General features: G+C 35.1%; 1 protein-coding gene and 4 non-coding genes across 5 annotated transcripts; all 5 read right to left on the minus strand.

The window, feature by feature from the left end:
- Positions 1-4,989: 4,989 nt before the first annotated feature.
- Positions 4,990-5,063, minus strand: Trnat-agu. Its single transcript has one exon. It is a non-coding gene; the product is annotated as a tRNA-Thr (tRNA).
- A 278-nt stretch (positions 5,064-5,341) lies between these two features.
- Positions 5,342-5,415, minus strand: Trnat-agu. The gene has a single exon. It is a non-coding gene; the product is annotated as a tRNA-Thr (tRNA).
- Positions 5,416-5,693: 278 nt separating this feature from the next.
- Trnat-agu lies at positions 5,694-5,767 on the minus strand. The gene has a single exon. It is a non-coding gene; the product is annotated as a tRNA-Thr (tRNA).
- Positions 5,768-10,968: 5,201 nt separating this feature from the next.
- Positions 10,969-11,042, minus strand: Trnat-agu. The gene has a single exon. It is a non-coding gene; the product is annotated as a tRNA-Thr (tRNA).
- Positions 11,043-11,959: 917 nt separating this feature from the next.
- On the minus strand, positions 11,960-14,528 carry LOC123675532. Its single transcript, XM_045610898.1, has 2 exons — positions 14,399-14,528; positions 11,960-13,077 (listed from the first exon to the last, which is right to left on the minus strand). The coding sequence occupies exon 2, from the start codon at positions 13,065-13,067 to the stop codon at positions 12,060-12,062; it is 1,008 nt and encodes a 335-aa protein (XP_045466854.1). The 5' UTR covers positions 13,068-13,077; positions 14,399-14,528; the 3' UTR covers positions 11,960-12,059.
- Between the last annotated feature and the right edge of the window lie 8,859 nt (positions 14,529-23,387).

Consider the following 23,387-nt stretch of genomic DNA (forward strand, 5'->3'; position numbering starts at 1 on the left):
GCTTTTCCCCGCTCTTGCAATAATTGATTCCGTTCCGACTTGATTGTGTTTATGAAATATTCGATCTAGACGTTGTTCGCAGTTTTGAGTTATCGAATACGAAGATGGAGACGAGAACAATGCTTTGATTGCTGCTGATGAGGAAGCGGAGATGAAAGCAGGTCTGGTGTCACGTGTCCCGAAATCATGGACAGCACAGTTGAAGGCAGGTTTCGAAATTGATGGATAGAAGGATACTGGCAAAAAATATTGCGTAAAACTGGATATTTTTCGCATAAACTGAAATAGTTATTCATAATACAAGTGAGAAGGCATTAATATTCTTCTACTAGTCTAAAATTGAAAAACGAGTCAAGAAGCAGCGAGTTTTTCAAGGAACGAGTGTTGAAAATGTTGGAATGAGACTTTCTAGGGGTGATAGTACATTGGCAAATAAGTTTACTTTGATGAATACATTTGCGGTCCAAATGGATATTAAGGGATATATATCCTTCCAAATTTGATAAAATGTCCTCCTACTAAAAACAATATCTAACTTTTATTTTCATCTGAACCTTGTAGGGGCAGACTTGTTGTTAGCTACTTATTGTTTATCAACGGCACAAGAAGGTTATAGCATCGGCAAAATTAAGTACAAAGTTTTTCACGACCTGCTAAAATATCCTCATGAATGATTCTCGCGATGAATGAATCTGATGTTATCATATGTCTACAAAAACTCAAATATCCCGTAAACTGTTTAATTTTTGTGTTTGGATTAGAGTACCTTCTTCATGTAATTTTTTTTGGTCCATCAAATGCTTCTGTTTTTCACCAAAACGAAAAAAACGAAGGAAATTTCCTCAGAAAAATCATGACTCACCCACTGGAAACACCCTTCAGAACAATATCAAGAATGTAGAAGTTTCAAGATCATTGATGTCCATCAGGAACAGAAAAGGTCCCAGACTGCTTCCCTGCGAGACTCCTTTGTTGACATATTCAACCTCAGACATAAAAACCTCTCCTCGATTACAGTTGCAAACTCTTTGACTTCAATTGGACAAATAGTTTTTGAGTAACTGTAGTTTACAATCAGGTATTCCTTATAAAAAGAGCTCATGAATCACGTTATCAAATACCTTAGATAAATCTAGAAAAACCCAAATAGGAACTTCATCATTTTTCAAAGTCTCATCAATATCACAGACCAATTCAACATCGAGTAGTAGTATTATTTTTTAGAGAGCTATATTGTTTCTTGGGTACCATCCTACTCACATGAGTCTGTATCAAAGTGAATACATCGAAAACAGTTGCAATCTACTTCGAAGGAACTACAGTAAAGAAAGAGAAAGCAGGAAATGTCAGAATTGAAAATCAGACGATAGAATGGAAAAAGAAAGCAAATTATCTGGGAGTAATACTAGATGAAAGAATGAATTTCAACAAACAGATAGAAGAAAACAGAAAAAAGGCAAAACAATTGCACGGGAGACTGTACCCGCTGCTTAACCATAAAAGTAAACTTTCCTTAGAAAGCAAGGTGGAGATAATAAAAATAGTGCTAATACCAAGCATCGAGTATGCAGGAGTAACCTGGTATAATACGAAAGACAATAATAAGGATCAGTTGCAAAGTACGCTAAATACAATAATCAGAACAGCGGTTGGCGCCCCATGGTATATAACCAACCAACAAATCAGAGAAGAACTGAAAATTGAAACTATTGAGGAAATAGTTAACAAACAAAGAAAGAAGACAATAGAGACGCTGAAAGAGTATGAGAATAATGAATTAAGATAGATACTACAAATCAAAATAAGAATGACGGATAAGAGGAAATACCTTTTTCAAAGGCGTAAGGAATGTAAATTCCGGACCTTGAACAGAAAGAAGATCTGAGGATCATGGGGATATGTGAGGTTCAGGTTTTTGGGAACGTTCACCTCACCATTTCATAGTGGCTAGATACCGATAATCGTATTATGCACTTCTATCTGAGGAAGCCCCATCTCCCTTCCTTATTAGGTAACTTTTTTGAACTAGATAGAGCATTTCGCCCCACCCTTTATCAACAATAAAACACACCTAGAAAATCCTTTTTTTTTGTGGGAGATTTTCTCGCACTTAACAAACCGCACAATAAAACACGTCCATCGCCTCTTCCCAACCCCAAAACGGACCATAGACACCGTCTTCATTTTACTCGCCCTCCATCTGTCAGCACTTCACTCCTCAACGACGTCCCCGTATATTTATCGACGGCCAAAGTGGAAACGTCTGTTGAAAAGACGGGTTCTGTCGATTTCCCGGGAATCTCTTTTTAAGTGTTCCTGATTTATGGCCGTGGGTCGGTTTGGAAATTGGATAGACGCCGTTTTTCCGCCGCCCCCTTTCGTATATACGGCCTCTTTATCAGATAGAGGACGATGTGTTTTCGTATGTAGATCGGGGCCGATATAGACACGTAGCGCCCGATATTGCGTTACGGATGGATTGGGGAGGCTGTTCGTGACTGATGCTATTATCTGATTTGTTATGTCTTATTTGGGTTTTTCACCCAACTTAGAGTTTTCGGCGATTTGGTGGATCGATCAGGCGAATATTTCCATCTGTTTGGCGATACGGTTCAGTGTGTATCATTCCGATATAAGAACTGTAATTTACAAAATTTGTACCAAAAATCGAATGATATATGACTATATTTTTCCTGAATAGCTCGAATTCATGCCTAAAACAGTCTTAGTTGTTTGGTTGATGATGAAATTGGTCATTACCTAACTTTGAATGCATACAGATATTTCTCTACTTATAAAGGGTGTTTTTTTAGAGCTATAGAACTTTAAACTTCAATTAAACAACGACGGATTATTCGATTGAGATGAGTTTTATTTATCCGCAAGATAATCTTGTGGCATTACATTTTAAATATGACTTCTGGCATATGACCGCCACGGCTAGCTCGGATGTAGTCCAATCTGGACGTCCAATTTTCGATGACTTTTTCCAACATTTGTGGCCGTATATCGGCAATAACACGGCGAATGTTTTCTTCCAAATGGTCATGGGTTTGTGGCTTATCCGCATAGACCAATGACTTTACATAGCTCCACAGAAAGGAGTCTAGCGGTGTCAAATCACAAGATCTTGGAGGCCAATTCACAGGTCCAAAACGTGAAATTAGGAGGTCACCAAACGTGTCTTTCAATAAATCGATTGTGGCACGAGCTGTGTGACATGTTGCGCCGTCTTGTTGGAACCACAGCTCCTGGACATCATGGTTGTTCAATTCAGGAATGAAAAAGTTAGTAATCATGGCTGTATACCGATCACCATTGACTGCAACGGTCTGGACATCATCGTTTTTGAAGAGGTACGGACCAATGATTCCACCAGCCCATAAAGCGCACCAAATAGTCAGTTTTTCTGGATGTAACGGTGTTTCGACATACACTTGAGGATTAGCTTCACTCCAAATGCGGCAGTTTTGTTTGTTGACGTAGCCATTCAACCAGAAGTGCGCTTCATCGCTAAACAAAATAAAATGGACGTAGTGTGCGATACGTATTCCGCACAGAACCATTATTTTCGAACTGAAATTGCACTATTTGCAAGCGTTGTTCAGGCGTGAGTCTATTCATGATGAATTGCCAAACCAAACTGAGAAAAATCACTTGACAGCTGTTGAATCGGTCGCCATCTTGAAACGTGATGACAACATAAAGTTATATATCTCGAAAAAAAACACTTGTTATATGTAGGGATTCATCAAGCTTGACATTTCAACCAACTCCTTGACTCTCTGAGAAAAATAAAAAGGCAGTAGTGAAAAATTGAAGGAAAATGAATAAATCAAATGAATAACAATATAAAAATAAACTGGAAGCAGAAGTATATTATAAGTTTGATAGAAGGCGGAACAAAGAAATTGAAATTTGGAAAATCGATATAATGGAATTTTTTAGGAAAGATTCAACTCAATTCGAAAGGACGTCGAATGAAAAATAATATTAGAAAGGCGAAGATCAGTTGTTAGTTGGGTTAAGTTATTATTGTGTTAGTTCAAAAAAATTTAATGTAATTTTAAATTTGAATATTCTGAAATTATTTGAGTGACTAGAATCCACCCCAATTTTCAAAATTTAAAAAAAAATAATATTCATTCTACATTATGAAGATAGATTTCAGTAAGAGAAATAATATCAATTGGCGCCCAACGTGGGGCTGGATAGTCACTTATCAATTTGCTTTCCATTTTGATAAAACTTCAGACTTCATATAAATTATTACATTTTTTTTTCTTTGAAGTAATCAAAAGGCTCATTCCTGAAATATTACACAAAATTTCAATAAAAAAAAAACAGAAATTACTATTTGTCAATGAGTAAAATTATATGAAGGCAGTGTTGAAGTGTTAAATTGGAAGAAATTGATTGAATTAAATATATAACAATCTGAAGATAAACTGGAGGCAGAAGAATATTAGAAGCTTGATAGAAGGCAGAACAAAGAAAATGAAATTTGGAAAATTTGGAGGAGAGGGCCTATGGTGGTGAAGCTTTTGTTGAGGATTAATGATTTTTTTTTGATTATAATTAAAAAAATATTTTTTCATTCTGAGACACGAAATCTCTGAAAAAATCCTCACCACCACAGGCCCCGGAGGGATTCGAACCTTCGATCTCCTGTTTACTAGACAGGCGCTTTAACCAACTAAGCCACGGCGCCGATGAGAACATATGGAATATTTATCAAATGTGTGGTCACGGTGTTCTTTGGTAATTTTTTGAAATATTCTTCAATATTCCAAGGTTCTGATAATGGGATCAGCCCAATGATTTGCATAAAAAAATAAAAAAAAAATTATGTTCACATCCACCGTCGGTTTTGTGGTCAAGGAATCATTTTTTCAACCATAGTGCAAAATTTTGTGTGGATAGCGCCTTCAGAACCACAGATAATTCAAGGAGAATATCCTTTCATTCTCAGGCACAATCCTCAACCATAGGCCCCGGAGGGATTCGAACCCTCGATCTCCTGTTTACTAGACAGGCGCTTTAACCAACTAAGCCACGGCGCCGATGAGAACATATGGAATATTTATCAAATGTGTGGTCACGGTGTTCTTTGGTAATTTTTTGAAATATTCTTCAATATTCCAAGGTTCTGATGATGGGATCAGCCCAATGGTTTGCATAAAAAAATAAAAAAAAAATTATGTTCACATCCACCGTCGGTTTTGTGGTCAAGGAATCATTTTTTCAACCATAGTGCAAAATTTTGTGTGGATAGTGCCTTCAGAACCACAGATAATTCAAGGAGAATATCCTTTCATTCTCAGGCACAATCCTCAACCATAGGCCCCGGAGGGATTCGAACCCTCGATCTCCTGTTTACTAGACAGGCGCTTTAACCAACTAAGCCACGGCGCCGATGAGAACATATGGAATATTTATCAAATGTGTGGTCACGGTGTTCTTTGGTAATTTTTTGAAATATTCTTCAATATTCCAAGGTTCTGATGATGGGATCAGCCCAATGATTTGCATAAAAAAATAAAAAAAAAATTATGTTCACATCCACCGTCGGTTTTGTGGTCAAGGAATCATTTTTTCAACCATAGTGCAAAATTTTGTGTGGATAGCGCCTTCAGAACCACAGATAATTCAAGGAGAATATCCTTTCATTCTCAGGCACAATCCTCAACCATAGGCCCCGGAGGGATTCGAACCCTCGATCTCCTGTTTACTAGACAGGCGCTTTAACCAACTAAGCCACGGCGCCGATGAGAACATATGGAATATTTATCAAATGTGTGGTCATGGTGTTCTTTGGTAATTTTTTGAAATATTCTTCAATATTCCAAGGTTCTGATGATGGGATCAGCCCAATGATTCGCATAAAAAATAAAAAAAAAATTATGTTCACATCCACCGTCGGTTTTGTGGTCAAGGAATCATTTTTTCAACCATAGTGCAAAATTTTGTGTGGATAGCGCCTTCAGAACCACAGATAATTCAAGGAGAATATCCTTTCATTCTCAGGCACAATCCTTAACCATAGGCCCCGGAGGGATTCGAACCCTCGATCTCCTGTTTACTTGCTTTTGCTTTTATAGTCTTTATTATATTTTAATATGTACATGTTATAATGGTTTACATCATTTGTTGTTTGATATTTTAGTAGTTCCTATCTATACATGATTTACCTACAATAATAATAATATTTTGGCTGGACGCCTTTAGATATTCAGAGGTTTTGTTTTTTTTTTTATGTTTTAAGTTATCACTAAAATTCAAAGTATTCACAGGAAAATGTAGAGAAAAACCTGTTTTCATTGTTTCCCAGTATCCTGGGCTTAAGCAGTATCAACAATGTATAAAATGAGATATAAAAAATAACATCAACAATAACAACAACAAAAACAACAATAATTACAGTAGCAATTACAGTAGTAAATAGCCAAAATGTTAGCTATTTTTTTAGCTAATGTGTTTTCTATTGAATATGGGTAAATGCTCGTAGGGAAGGGCATGTTTTTCATTGACGTTTTTCGAGTTCTTTCTAGTCAAAGTTATTTTGTTAACGGGATCGCTCACGTATCTCGTTTTTTCGTAAAAGTTCGCGGAAATTCTATCTATGTGATTTTTCATTGTTTCAATACCTGCTAATTCGTGCAAATCTGTGATTCTTGTGTATCTATCCTTGTCAGTGATAAGCCTCAGCATTCTGTTTTGAAAAATTTGTAACGGTCGTGTCGGCCATGATTTCAAGTGACACCAGGCCGGTGCCGCATAAGTTATGATTGGTCTTATTAAGGAGGTGTATATTAATTTTTTATTTTTTTGGTTCATACGGCTATTCTTGCACATTAGAGGATACAGGATTCTGATTGCCCCGTTGGCTTTTATTAAGGTTTTTTCAATGTGCTTGTGAAAATTAAGTCGGCTATCTAGTTCCATTCCCAGATATTTAACCGTGTTATTAACTGTGATTGGATGGTTGTTGAGTTTAAGAGGAATTGAGATTTTGTTGTCGTTTAGTTTTCGGCTAAACACGATCTGTTCGGTTTTTTTCTCGTTTACTCTGATCTTCCAGGTTTTGTAAAATTCGGTTAGTTTATCGACGTTATATTGTAGCAATCTGTTCGCTATTGCCGAATGAAAGGAGTGAGCGTATAATGCAGTGTCATCTGCGAATAGCGCCATTTTTGTGTTTGGAAAACCTGGAACGTCGTGTATGTAGAGGTTAAAGAGTCTGGGTCCAAGGACGCTTCCTTGAGGTACACCTGATTTAATTTTTTTGATGGACGATAGTTTATTGCCGATTTTTACTACGTATTTTCTGTTCGAAAGGTATGAATTTATTAGTTTGATGATAAAGTAGGGAAGTCCGAGTTTTATCATTTTGTAAGTAAGACCTTGGATCCAGACCCTGTCGAATGCTTTCTCTATGTCTAGAAAAAGCATGGCTGTGTTCTTTTTTTTGTTGAATTCGTTGATAATGTCTATTACTATTCTACAGATTTGGTGTGTGGAACTATGTTTTTCTTTGAACCCAAATTGATACGGATCATGCAATTCCGTGTGTTTGAGTGTTTTTGTTAGTATTTTGAGAATAATTTTTTCGGAGATTTTACTGAGCGTTGATAACAGACTGATCGGTCTGTAATTAAGTGGTGATTTTTTGTCGCTACTACTTTTATGTATAGGAACAACTAGTCCAATTTTCCATGTATTCGGCCAGTGTTGCAAGTCGATTATGGCGTTGATTATATAATTGAGTTGCACGATTGCCTTTTTAGTGAGGTTTTTGATCAGTTTGTTATCAATTTCGTCTATTCCTGGGGATTTGTTATTTGCTAAGTTGTTAATAATGTTTTTTATTTCTAGTGGGTTGGTATGAAACTTTTTCGATTCATTATTAGTACTGGTATGGCTACTTAAGTAATTTTCTACAATTTCTATGATTTTTTTATCTTCGGAGCTGTTTGTCGGACCTATGTCATGTATCTTCTCATAGGTTTCTGCCAAAAGTTCCGTTTTTTGTTCGTCTGTTATGTAATCGATAGAGTCACTTGAAAGAGTTGGTATTTCTTGTGGTTTCTTTTTCAAGAATTTCGTGAATTTCCACAAGGAACCATTTGATGGATTTAATTTGGATAGTTTCTTTCCCATTGTTTCATTTTTATATTCGCCAATTTTGGTTCTTATTCGCGATGTTAAAAGTTTGCTTAGGTCGTTATCATGAGGGTTCCGATATCGCTGCCAGCGTTTACGTGTTCGATTTCTTAATTGAATTAGGTTCTTTATTTCTGGTGAGAGGTCGTCTTTGTATGGATAAATGATCTTCAATTTAGTGGTTCGGTTCCTGGTGTGAATTAAATTTTCCGTGAATTTTGTTACCTCCTCCTCAAGTTTCTCTATCGAGTCAATATTGTTATTTATGACGATTTTATTGTTAAGAATTCTTCGATATTCATTCCAATCTGTGGTCGAATAATCAAAGATTTTCTTGGAAATGTCAACTCTACAGGTACTAGTTAAAGTGAAAGTTACTACGTTATGATCTGAGGGAAGGTCAGGTAATGATTCAGGGGTACTTATGTTGGGTACCATTCGGGCCACTATGAGGTCAATTATTGAAGGGGTATTACCGTTAGGCGGATAATGCGTAGGTTCGGAAGGATGATGGATGATGCAGTTTTGTTTATTTTCTAAGTATTCGAAAAGAGTGAGTCCGTTGGTATTGTTTGAAACACAGCCCCAGAGTCCGTGTCTAGCGTTGAAATCTCCTACAACAATGGTTTTATTAGTTTTTAATAGTTCTTCGAGATCGCTTTCACCGAAGTTATTGGTTGGTCTGTTGTAGATGGAGATAAGTTTAAGACCGTTGGCTAATTGTATACCGGCATTCTCTAATGTGCAAGAAATTTCCGGGAGTTCTTTGAACGGAATATCTTTTCTAACAAGGATAAGGATACCCCCGTGTCTAGTGTTACCTGAGCGATCCCTTCTAACAACGTGGAATTCCTTCATCTTAAATTTGTCTGTTTTTATTAGTCTAGTTTCATTTATGAATAAAATATCTATTGAATGTTCTTCAAGAAAATGTGCAATTTCATTATGTTTGTATCGAATTCCATTGGAATTCCAGGTTGCTAGATTTAACTGTTTTTGGGATTTAAAAACCATGACTAGGAAGATTTTCTAGGAAGTCGTTGAATATTAAGAATTTTTCTTTGAAATTAGTGCATTTATCCATTTTTTGGTTAAGTGCGCGGATTTCTAGCAAGAATTTATTTATATTGATATGTTGGTTTAGTTTGTCCATTTCATTTTTTAAATCTAAAAGCGGGCTTTGAGCAGTATTACCCATATTCAAATTATCTGTATTAGTCCTAGCAGCATCTGGTTGGGAGCTTCTTATTTCGTTTATTTTTTTTCTTCTCTCTTCCCATACGTTTACTGCTGGTAGTGGAGCTTCAACGTATGTAGATTTCCTCGTAGGTTGTGGCTGGTTCCTGGATATTCTGCTTTGTAGAATTCTCTGGTACACTTCACATTCAACACTATTTGCCCGATGTTCGCCTTGGCAATTCGCGCACTTATCTTTCTCTCCCGCGGGTTTGGCGCATTCTGCTGTGGCATGTTCGTCCGCACACAGTAAACATTTGTATGCTCTATAGCAGTTACTTGTTGCGTGTCCCCATTGTTGGCACCTCTTGCATATAGTCATTTGTTTGGTCCTATATTGCCTTTCCCAATGTATCACGGTGTAACACAGTGTTCGCACTTCTCTTTTCAATTGTTTGAGTGTCACTTGGCTGCTGGTTATGACGAGGAACATCGGATTTCGTGTGCCTCTCATTTTGTAGATGTCTTTCACGTCTATTTCATAGATGTTCTTCAGTTCATCTATTATTTCTGGGATTTCAATATTGGAATTTAGTCCTTTGAGTACATGAGCATGAGTTTTTTCATTTTTCAATGTGTACGAGTGGAACTTTTGTCCAAGATTTAGGAAATATTCCTTTAGTTTTTTATGGTCTTCCATATTATTCGTATAAATCGAGGACTCCCGTCCGTATCTTATGTGGAAACTTTTGTTTCCAATTCGTTCCGCTATTCTTTTAACGGTTTGGTTATGATCTTCAATAAGTCCTTGAAGAACTATAGGAGGAGGTTTTATTTTTGTTGATTCGCTGTCATCTATTTGCATCTTGGTTTCTTCCACGTGCAGATTTTTAAATCGATTAGTAGTCGCTATTGGTTCTTCTGCTTCTACTACTTCGGTTGATGTGTTCGAAGGTTGTTTAGCACCTCCGGGGTGGGTTTGCGTCGGATTTATCATGTCCTTTATCTTCTTTCTTCGGTTTTCCATTTCGGCTCCTAAGTTCGTTGTTCCATCAACTTTTTCAGGGCTTAGAGAAAATACGGTTATTTTTCTCTTTTTTTCGTTGTCCATTTTGGGGGGTTTGGTCCCCATTTTATAAGATTTTCTTTTCAGCACTTTACTTGAAGTAATGTCACTGTCACTGTTCACTTTAAACTTTCGTTTGGAATTCAGGTTGGTTTTCTGACTATTCACAATGGATACTCAGGTACTTACACTACTGGTTCAAGACACGTCTTACCTGTTCGGTGTCTCATTGGGAATATCTCCTGTTTACTAGACAGGCGCTTTAACCAACTAAGCCACGGCGCCGATGAGAACATATGGAATATTTATCAAATGTGTGGTCACGGTGTTCTTTGGTAATTTTTTGAAATATTCTTCAATATTCCAAGGTTCTGATGATGGGATCAGCCCAATGGTTTGCATAAAAAAATAAAAAAAAAATTATGTTCACATCCACCGTCGGTTTTGTGGTCAAGGAATCATTTTTTCAACCATAGTGCAAAATTTTGTGTGGATAGCGCCTTCAGAACCACAGATAATTCAAGGAGAATATCCTTTCATTCTCAGGCACAATCCTCAACCATAGGCCCCGGAGGGATTCGAACCCTCGATCTCCTGTTTACTAGACAGGCGCTTTAACCAACTAAGCCACGGCGCCGATATAGAAATTTGTGAAACAGATCTGATCTGTGGCGACAGTAATATTGATTAATTGAAAAAAATATTCTTCTTGAATATTCTAGATTTCTGATTATTGCATCAGCCTAGATTTTTCCAGAAAATTTAAAATTGTTATGTCATATCAACATCCATCGTGATCACGGAAAAATCAGGATCATTATGATGCATTTCAAGGACCTAATCAGCGAATCTACGATGTTGATGGTAATCTACCGATTTGAGTAATGGCGTTAACTTAACTTTAAAAGCCTTAGGACCTTAGTCTTTATACAAAATAAGTAGAAGTGCGTAATTCTTAAGACCGACAAGGAATAGACAAATTTGAGTTTTCGTAAATACTACAGACTACTGATTCAATATTCTCAGGTGTTTTTGAGCGAGAGCGACGCACATGGTTCAGATTTTCCACATCGTTAACTTGTCCAAACAGCTCAAATTTTTCGATCAATTTCACTATTACCGGCTAAGACGGTACTTCAAAGACGACCCAAGAGTGCATTAGTGTTGCGAATTGTATTTTCACGATTTTTTATGTGAATTTTTAATTTTTCAATGCGTTGCTGAGGAAATATCATTCTATTCTCAATAATGGCGTAATTTTTTCTTGTCAAATGACAAAAGACGATAGCTTCAAAGGTGTCAGCTGTCCAGATAGCGAGCTCTTGAATATGATAGCCTCTTACGGAAGAACCCTCTACATATACAGAGTGGCCACTTTTTCAATAGGATTGTATTGGTAACTTTTAAACCATAAGAGTTAGAAGGTCGGTCAAATGGAGAAAAAGTTGCACGCATAGAAGCATTATCAAGCAGTTCAAACAAAGAGGTCATCAGGGCCGGTTATTGAGATATCGTAAGAAAAGTAAATTTAATAAATAAATAAAAACACTTGACTATACGTTCACAAATTTAATAAAATATTATATTACGTTGACATGCATGTTTCGGGTTTTACCCCATTCTCAAAACTAAACAGAATAATAAACGGTACAAATTATACATCAAACAAAACAGATGTTAACACCGGAGATAAGCGGAACTCCAGCTGATCGTTCACAATTGGCAATTTTTGTTTATGTGCTGAAGATATTTCTAAACATTCTAAAAGATCTAATCGCTTACTTTTCTCTCCTTCGTGTAAAATTTTGGTTTTATTGAAATCTATAAAATGGTTACAAGAGATACAATGAGTTGAAAACCCCGTTGTGGATTTATTTTGTAAAATAGATTTTTTATGTTCTTCAACCCTAACTTTGAGAGAACGACCGGTTTGACCAACATAAAAAGCAGGACATTCGTCACAGAACAACTTATATACACCACTTTTTTCTGAATCACTTAACTTATCCCTACCATCAGAAAACATTGATCTCAAATTTTTCTTGTTTGTACACACAATATCAACTCTGTTTTTTCTTAATCTATTACAAACTATGTCGCTAATCTGTGGAATATAATTAATATATACAAATCTCTTCATTTGATCTTTAGGTTGAGGTGGATAGATACAAGTTAAAAGTTTTTCACGTTGTTTTTTCAATATTAATTTATCTATTATGTCAGGAGAGTAGCCGTTGTTCTTTGTTAATAACTTTAACATCTCAACTTCTTTTTTGAAGTTATTCTCCGATAGAGGAGTGGAAATAAGTCTGTGCACAAGGGAATGAAACGCAGACATTTTAATTCTATAAGGGTGTGAACTACTATTATGAATGAGAACATCGGAAAAAGTTGGTTTTCTGTAAATATCAAAATCAAGATGGTCATTTACGATTTTTATCTGAATATCCAGGAAGTTGAGTGATTTATCCACATTTTCCAATTCCAAAGTGAACTGAACACCGTCATAAAATGAGTTAATAAGCTTTAGAAATGATTCGAGTTCTGAATCCGAGCCAGTCCAAATACAAAATACGTCATCAACATATCGCTTCCAGTACAGTACATATACAGTCAGATTATTATTCATTATGGAAAATATTTTCTTTTCCAAATGTGTCATAAAAATTTCACTGAAAAGGGGGGATGAAGGAGAACCCATTGGTAGACCATCTAGTTGTTGATAAAATTTCCCATTGAACTTAAAATAGCTCTGTTCAAGACATATTTGTAGTATTTTCATTGTTTCTTCAATTATTTCCGTACTGAGTGAAATATTGTCATGGAGTTGTTCACTGACTAAATTTTTGACGGTGTTCAGTTCACTTTGGAATTGGAAAATGTGGATAAATCACTCAACTTCCTGGATATTCAGATAAAAATCGTAAATGACCATCTTGATTTTGATATTTACAGAAAACCAACTTTTTCCGATGTTCTCATTCATAATAGTAGTTCACACCCTTATAGAATTAAAATGTCTGCGTTTCATTCCCTTGTGCACAGACTTATTTCCACTCCTCTATCGGAGAATAACTTCAAAAAAGAAGTTGAGATGTTAAAGTTATTAACAAAGAACAACGGCTACTCTCCTGACATAATAGATAAATTAATATTGAAAAAACAACGTGAAAAACTTTTAACTTGTATCTATCCACCTCAACCTAAAGATCAAATGAAGAGATTTGTATATATTAATTATATTCCACAGATTAGCGACATAGTTTGTAATAGATTAAGAAAAAACAGAGTTGATATTGTGTGTACAAACAAGAAAAATTTGAGATCAATGTTTTCTGATGGTAGGGATAAGTTAAGTGATTCAGAAAAAAGTGGTGTATATAAGTTGTTCTGTGACGAATGTCCTGCTTTTTATGTTGGTCAAACCGGTCGTTCTCTCAAAGTTAGGGTTGAAGAACATAAAAAATCTATTTTACAAAATAAATCCACAACGGGGTTTTCAACTCATTGTATCTCTTGTAACCATTTTATAGATTTCAATAAAACCAAAATTTTACACGAAGGAGAGAAAAGTAAGCGATTAGATCTTTTAGAATGTTTAGAAATATCTTCAGCACATAAACAAAAATTGCCAATTGTGAACGATCAGCTGGAGTTCCGCTTATCTCCGGTGTTAACATCTGTTTTGTTTGATGTATAATTTGTACCGTTTATTATTCTGTTTAGTTTTGAGAATGGGGTAAAACCCGAAACATGCATGTCAACGTAATATAATATTTTATTAAATTTGTGAACGTATAGTCAAGTGTTTTTATTTATTTATTAATAACGATGTTTCACCAAGTGTTGAGCGAGAGATCTATTTCTTTAATCAAGAATGCAAACATTTCACGACTCGCAATATATTACAGAAAGGTACTCTTAAAGATCAAGAGATGTAACAACCACCTATGGTTCAATAAACAGTGTTTATTGAATAATATCAAACCGAAATATATGAAGATCAGTTGTAAAAACAATTCACCCCAGGCAAAACTTGCCTTAAAATCCGCAATTAGAACTTGGATCAAGCTGGAGATGAAAAAGTGGTATAAGATAAGAGACAACAACAAACTACACCTGAAAGTGATACACAGTGAATTAACTTACCGCATTAGCCCTGCTGAGTTCGACCATTTGGATTTTACCATCAGAGAAGAAGTAAGGATTTTGGGACATAAACAATATGAAAATCAACTTAAAAAACTTGAAGCTCTTGTGAATAATGTGGACAAATTCGAACCTAACTCGTTGAATTACGTGAGTGAAACTAACAAAATCTTTTACGAAAAAGTGAAAAATTTTACAGACGTACATTTCGAAGAAACTGAAATTAAATTGCTGGAAAAAGGTTTGAAACATTGTCCGAATGTGTTCAGTAAAAACGACCTCAAACAATTTGCAGTAAATGTTGAATTGGCTTTAAATAAAATTGAACCTCCTGAAAATCGAGATCTCGAAAAATCATTATGTGCGAGAATAATATCAAAAGCTACCGTGGAAGATAATAAAAATGAGTCATTGGTTTTAAAACAAATCAAAAAGAAAGCCTCAGAAAATGACCTGATCATAACAAAAGCTGACAAAGGCAATACAGTCACATTTTTGAACAGAAATGATTATTTGATAAAAACTGAAAGTTTATTGAATTCTAATAATTTCTTAGAATTGAAGTTTGACCCTACATCAAAATTCCAAACTGCGGTGAAGAAGACAATTAAGAGCTGCCCTAACTTGTTATCTCAAGTGAGTTTCCCTCTGACCATAATGAACCCCAGAATACCCTTATTATATGCTCTTCCTAAAATACATAAGGAAAATTGTCCGATGAGACCCATTGTTTCATATACTCATGCACCATCTTTGAAGCTCTGTAAATTCTTGAATTCGATGTTACCAGGTATGATACAACATAATCCTATTTATTCTATCAAAAATACAGTTCAATTAACAAACGAATTAAAGATCCTCAAAATTCCCTCAAATGCCAGGTTGATTTCATTCGATGTGGTGAATTTATTTCCATCCATACCGACTGCAGAAATCAAAAATTTAGTCAGTGAACAACTCCATGACAATATTTCACTCAGTACGGAAATAATTGAAGAAACAATGAAAATACTACAAATATGTCTTGAACAGAGCTATTTTAAGTTCAATGGGAAATTTTATCAACAACTAGATGGTCTACCAATGGGTTCTCCTTCATCCCCCCTTTTCAGTGAAATTTTTATGACACATTTGGAAAAGAAAATATTTTCCATAATGAATAATAATCTGACTGTATATGTACTGTACTGGAAGCGATATGTTGATGACGTATTTTGTATTTGGACTGGCTCGGATTCAGAACTCGAATCATTTCTAAAGCTTATTAACTCATTTTATGACGGTGTTCAGTTCACTTTGGAATTGGAAAATGTGGATAAATCACTCAACTTCCTGGATATTCAGATAAAAATCGTAAATGACCATCTTGATTTTGATATTTACAGAAAACCAACTTTTTCCGATGTTCTCATTCATAATAGTAGTTCACACCCTTATAGAATTAAAATGTCTGCGTTTCATTCCCTTGTGCACAGACTTATTTCCACTCCTCTATCGGAGAATAACTTCAAAAAAGAAGTTGAGATGTTAAAGTTATTAACAAAGAACAACGGCTACTCTCCTGACATAATAGATAAATTAATATTGAAAAAACAACGTGAAAAACTTTTAACTTGTATCTATCCACCTCAACCTAAAGATCAAATGAAGAGATTTGTATATATTAATTATATTCCACAGATTAGCGACATAGTTTGTAATAGATTAAGAAAAAACAGAGTTGATATTGTGTGTACAAACAAGAAAAATTTGAGATCAATGTTTTCTGATGGTAGGGATAAGTTAAGTGATTCAGAAAAAAGTGGTGTATATAAGTTGTTCTGTGACGAATGTCCTGCTTTTTATGTTGGTCAAACCGGTCGTTCTCTCAAAGTTAGGGTTGAAGAACATAAAAAATCTATTTTACAAAATAAATCCACAACGGGGTTTTCAACTCATTGTATCTCTTGTAACCATTTTATAGATTTCAATAAAACCAAAATTTTACACGAAGGAGAGAAAAGTAAGCGATTAGATCTTTTAGAATGTTTAGAAATATCTTCAGCACATAAACAAAAATTGCCAATTGTGAACGATCAGCTGGAGTTCCGCTTATCTCCGGTGTTAACATCTGTTTTGTTTGATGTATAATTTGTACCGTTTATTATTCTGTTTAGTTTTGAGAATGGGGTAAAACCCGAAACATGCATGTCAACGTAATATAATATTTTATTAAATTTGTGAACGTATAGTCAAGTGTTTTTATTTATTTATTAATAACGATGTTTCACCAAGTGTTGAGCGAGAGATCTATTTCTTTAAAAGTAAATTTTGTAATTTTGATTATTCTCTTTTTCCCGATGTATTACAAATAATATCGAAAAAAGTTACAGGAACTTTTTAGTCGACAGTAAATTATCTTCAATTTGACGTAATCAGATTTCGTATACCACGTTTCGTACTCTCTGGGCCACCCTCAACCTAATTTTTTTCAATATGGACCTGCATATTTTATGACACTTTTCGAAATAACTTCTAACGCTGAATTCAACGATATATCATACAATGTCATTCAAAATTGATGTTCAGGTGATTTTGACCCTTATCCAATTTTCTTTAGGTCTGATCTGTATTACATTTAGATACCTTCAGTGTAATTAACAACATGCAAGACATTTCGATAAGAAAATCAACTTACCATCTAACTAAATGGAACATATCAGAATCAAAGGAAGAAACCAGTAATAATTATTTACATATTTCAATTCAGAATAATTCAACTAAAGTATCATTTAATGAAAGAAAAATCAAATGATTATTCGAAAGTAAATGAAAATAATGAAGTAAGTGTTCGAAATGTCCACCATTTGGTAAAATGCACTTCACGGTTCTGGAACCCATACTTCTTATACATTTGCTTGTTTCGTCTCCTTGAATACCTTCCAATACATTATCAATCTTCTCGCGAGGAATCACTATTGTTGGATTTGTCATTTGTTCCGTTGAAACAAATTACTGAATACAACTTTATTTTGAGATCATTACGATATAATTTTTGCGAGGCTGGGTATTCAAATTTGAAATCATTGTATTCGCATCTCTTGACTATTTTATTAACAATAGTTTTTGATAAATTCCATCCACTGGCCTCAGTTCTCGTTTTTTTCTGGGTTCAATTGAATATGTTCAGAACATTGATATCGTTGATAGACTTGTTTTTTCTTACATACACACCAGTAAATTTGGGTAACAGCCAAAATCACCTGAAAATCAACTTTGAATGACATTGTATGATATATCGTTGAATTCAGCATTAAAAGTTATTTCGAAAAGTGTCATAAAATATGCAAGTCATAAAAAATGAGGTTGAGGGTGGCCCAGAGAGTACGAAACGTTGGATACGAAAGCTGATTACGTCAAATTGAGGATAATTTACTGTCAAATAAAAAATTCCTGTAACACTTTTTGATAATATTTGAAATAAAGTGGGAAAAAAAAGAAAGATTAAAATGACAAAATTTACTTTTGTTATGATATCTCAATAACCGGCCCTGATAATCTCGATTTGTTTGGACTGCTTGACAATGATTCTATGCATGCAACTTTTTCTCCATTTGACCGACCTTCTAACTCTTATGGTTTTAAAGTTACCAATGCAATCCCATTAAAAAAGTGACCACTCTGTAGAATTTTCACTGTTGGTATGAGTTAAAGAGTAACCGTTTTTCTATGCACAAAAGTGAAATAATCAGATATTTTTCTTCCATGTGATAGTAGGTGATGCCGTTAAAACTGGAATATTCACTTTAATATTGCCTACTGTTTTTTCGTAACTTCGATTACAAATATTCAGTTCTCTTTTTCAAATTAATTATTACCATAACATTCAATCTCCTTAAGATTCCAGAAAAATTTCTTCAAATCACCCAATAGATACCTATAATTAACCCACGCGTCAAACGTACGTTCCAAGATCTGAACCCTGCCTGTCAGACGTTCAGACATTCGTAAAAAAGGGGGAGGCAACTAATAAATATGTATTAAACATTAAATCGAGGAGAACGAGAACACTATCTGCTTAATAACACGTTCTCGATATATAAAGTGTCACTCAAACTCATATTGATACCAACGTTTTAAAAACAACGGCAGAACACGTCGGCAGCGGTCGCCTAAGGCCATACGAAACCGAAGATTCCGTTTTGATATTTTGTTTATCGATGAAGAGAAAAAAATTGATGTTGGCGTGGGTTCCGAAGACTTTTTCTTCGGTTTTCTCGGGTTGAAATGAGGCTCGGAGCGGTCTGAGGATGAGTGACTGACAAGTACCTTGCCTAAGTTATCAAAAATTTCGATTCGAAACTGTCAGATTGATTTTTTCGTTATGAGATGGATGTTAAAGGGGTCAGTTCTGAGCGATTGTATTTTATGCTCGGAACTGAATATTCTCAGGAGTCGGCACAAAGGAATTGAAATTTAGAAATAATACCTGAGGTGGATATTGTGTTGAAGGAATAATAACCCAGTAATTTTAACAATGGTTGATCTGAAATATTTTTTCATTATCCACTTCAAACAGACACGTACCCACAGAATGGGTTAAGGGTGGATTTCTTCCTTCGGGAAGAATTTCCTACACTTACAGGGCGAGTCTTTGACTAGTTCATTTATTTCAACAGTAGATTCTTCAGGTAAAATGAAATACTTTTTTCCCTTAGGTACCATTTTTTTCGATTCGAAATAGTATACAGCTATAAAAAGGAAAACCAATGTAAAAATGAATTACAAAGTGATGTTGAAATAATTAATCCAAGTATTTCCGTTTCCCAATTGAACACCCTATATATCAAATCAAATCAAATTAATTTAACAAATCATTACAAAACGATAGGTAACTATTAATAGTCAATGAAGAAAAAATAGTGTAACTATCAGAACAATATAAGCAAAAAAAATAATATTTTTATATTTATTTCACTTGAATTCGTCTTGCAAATATTAATCAAGTCATCAACAATATTCATAACACTTGGAGCTCAGGAAGTATTTCAAGCGTTGTTCTTGTTCATAACATCTGCAGAGTTTGATCTCATCTGGGAGATTGTTGTACAATATTTATTTATTATATATTATTTATTCATATTATTTATAAATGATCTGCCTGTGTGGTTAGCCCCGTTTTTGTTAACTTTATTCGCTGATGATACTTCTGTTGTTGTTTCTGCGGGGAGTCTTGGGCAACTCCATAGGGCATGCGAATGTGTTGTGGCGGAATTTCTAAATTGGTGCCGTAGGAATAATCTTATGGTGAACATAAATAAAACTGTTTGCGTTAGATTTTGTTTAAGAAATAGTGAAGTCGAAGCATTCAGCATAAGGTATGGAGATAACCTTATCACGGCATCAGAGTCGACAAAATTCCTTGGTATCCATGTTGATAAAAATTTAAGATGGACGACTCACATTGACGTTTTATGTAAAAAATTGAACAGCTCGTATTTTGCAATTCACAGAATTAAAGACATTCTACCTAGAAGCTGTCTGATGAGTGTTTATTTTAGTCTGGTTTATAGTCATCTATCGTATAACATTCTGCTCTGGGGAAGATCTTCTGACTTCCCCAGAGTATTCGTAGCACAGAAACGAATTATACGTACGATATTTAACTTGAATCCGATGGATTCTTGCAAATCAATTTTTGTTGAGAATAAAATTTTAACTTTGCCATGTATATATATTTTCAAATGTTTGCTGTATGCCAAAGAGAATGAATTTAAATGGATGAAATTATCAGATTATCATGGTTATGAAACGAGAAATTCACAAACTTTATTGTTTCCTAGACATAAGACTTATAGATTTGAATGCTCTCCAATGTATCAGAGTATCAGGATGTTCAATCATTTGTCACCTACTATGAAATCTCTCAATTCAAAAATATTCAAGAAAGAAATTAAGAACCTTCTTTTCGTTAAAGGTTACTATTCAGTACAAGAATATTTGTGTGATTTTTTTTTGATTCCTTAGTTCATAGTGTTATTTATGATTATTGTTTTGTTCTCATTTTGACCTGTCCTATACACCATGTTTGTGTCTGAAAGGATCGAATAAAGTTTATTTATTTATATTTATTTATTTATTTGATCGCTAAATAGTTTGTGGACTTCTGTGCTTGTTTAAGTCTCTAATCTGTAGTATGGTATACATGCATAAAATGAGGTTACTCATATAAAATGAGATTACTTATATAAAATGTAATTCCTTATATGAAATGAGTTTCCTTCAGCACATTTATCATTAAGAAATGACGATCTACTTTATATATTATACTTGTATTTTAAATTCCTTCAAAGTTAATTGAAGTGGAATTTAATGAACACAATGTTATAATAGCCTGACACTATCCATTTCAGTGAGAAAACGAAAGTACCTGCCGATCTCAACTTGTGGTGGTGCTCAACAGGGGGCGGTAAGATATAACAGGTGAACTGTCTATCAACCTGTCATACCGAAGAATCCTGATAGAAAAATTAAAATCGAGACGTATCACATTCCTATGGATTCGATTACAATATGTATATCGCTGTTAGATTTTAATCGTTTTCATCGCAAGATGGATATCCGTGCGCATGGTTGAACTGAAAATAAAAAATCAAGAAGAAATCAGTTTTTGGAAAGATGTCAGCATGGTCACCCATCGTGAGGTATCTATATTTGATAACATACACAATCTCATGGTATAGCCGTATCAATATTTTTTCGATTATTCATTTCTTTTAGTTTAAGTATTGAAACGGCTTATCGAATATTATTCGCCTAATTTCGAATACTGTGTTCGCGCTTGTACTAAGGATGTAGGTTTTTTAGGGTATTTTTTCTCCTTTTTCTTGAATCTCAGTGTGTAATACCTCATCATTTGATACCATTACCGCCTGAATATTTATTTTATTTCAGATTTCTTCATTTTATTTAGATGGGTACGACAAAAGAGAATTTTGTTGGTAAATGCCACATGATCATGATTTTTATTCGATAAAAAGGGTACATTTATTTATTATATCATAGTGTATAGTATTAGTTTATGAATGGATGAATGGACGGTTGCCTTCACCAAAATTAAGGGCAAAAAAACCTTTAGGAGTACCTCGGCTATCACCTGTACATGAAGCTACACATGGGTAGAACACCACCAAAACCGGCTTTCACCACAATTATACTTTTTTCGGACGAGTCACTATTCGTTTTACGAAGTGATAGTCGACGAGAAAAGGTTTGGAGACATCCAAGCAGAATAGAACGACTCAATTTTGCCTATGAAGTTGTACCCTTTCAAGGCGGATCAATAAATTGCAGGTCGCCATATCCCACTTGAATTATCGTTGGACGAACAATGACAGGTGCCATCTACGTAGAAAACATCAATGAACTAATGTTCCTCTGCACAACGACTTTGGAGATAATTTCATTCATCAGGATGATAAAGTCCCACCACACTGCACATGAAGGGTTCAAAACATGTTTCAAAAGAACAATATCCAGAGGATGAATTGGCCAGCAAACTCATCACCAGACTTGTGTCAAATTGAGCACGTATGGTTTTACCTAGGGAGAGCAATATCGAATCGCTAAAGCCCACCTTCAACTTTTCAGGAATTGAGTTCAGCCCTTTAGGAAGAATGGAGCGATACCCCTGAAAATTTCATTGATGACTTGATTCGTGGGATGCCTAGGCGTCTTGGGTTGTTGATTTAAAGGAGAGGTGGTACCTATTATGGACTATGGAATTTTTTTTCTCTATTTTGTGTCATCCTGCTCAAAACAAAGAGTAACAATCAAAGATTGTCAATCAAATATATTTCAGTTGAAATAGAGGAAATTATCTCATTTCCAGAACATTGATTGTTTATTTCTTGAGAAATCTAGGAGGGGCAAGATTTTTAACGATGCATGTATAAATCAAAAATCCAAAACTTCAAATCCATCCTGCAGAAAGTTCAATACTAGAAATAAACGGAAATAGAGGTAGTCAAAATCTCATCCACGTGCATATTTCCCCAATCCTCCCCATATATTCGCCATCATCCCCAAGCTAATTATCAAACAATCAACAACTACAAACTACACCGACCCCACTTGCCAATCCGGCAGCTCGATCTCAAAAAGATTCGGTATTAGACAAGCCGCCCCCTGTCTGCCGCTCGCGCGAAGACGTCTGAAATTAAGTGGAAGATTTTGATTAGGAATAGCAAAGCGGAAACAATGGTCCCGGATCTGGTCCGGAATCATACACACGGAACAGACATGCATTATGGCGGTATTGAACGTGGCAGCCGCTAAATCTAAACCAACGTCTAGTGTGCTTTGAAGATGACAATTCAATTGTTCGACGGTCGCGGCGGATCTTATTGGAGTCGAAGGATGTTGAGGATGACGTTCGGCGTACGGAGGACTGATATGGGGATCATTTGATTTCGAGCTGAGGGGGGGAGGGGGGTAATCGGAAAATTATGCCTTGTGACGGTCGTGGGTTTGATTGATGTTTTTGTTTATCGTTGGTGACGAGTTGCACAGTTTGGAAGGGGGGTTATTTTTTTTAGAGTTGAGCGTAAAAGAATGATTTAAAAAACCAGATATTTTTCTTTTTAGTTTGTCTGCCTATATAACCGTGTCATATTTTTCATTAATATTGGTCGCTTGTCCTCCCATTCCTGACCCTTACCTTCGACCCTCATCTTCAAACCATATCTTTCTGTGCACTGTTTCCCTAAAATCTGGAGGGAAAGTAGAGTCATCCCTGTTAAAAAAACCGACAAAAATATGGTCGACAACTATAGACCGTTTGTAGTTCTGATCA

This window comes from Harmonia axyridis, chromosome 3, assembly GCF_914767665.1.
Source record: "Harmonia axyridis chromosome 3, icHarAxyr1.1, whole genome shotgun sequence".
Lineage (NCBI taxonomy): Eukaryota > Metazoa > Arthropoda > Insecta > Coleoptera > Coccinellidae > Harmonia > Harmonia axyridis.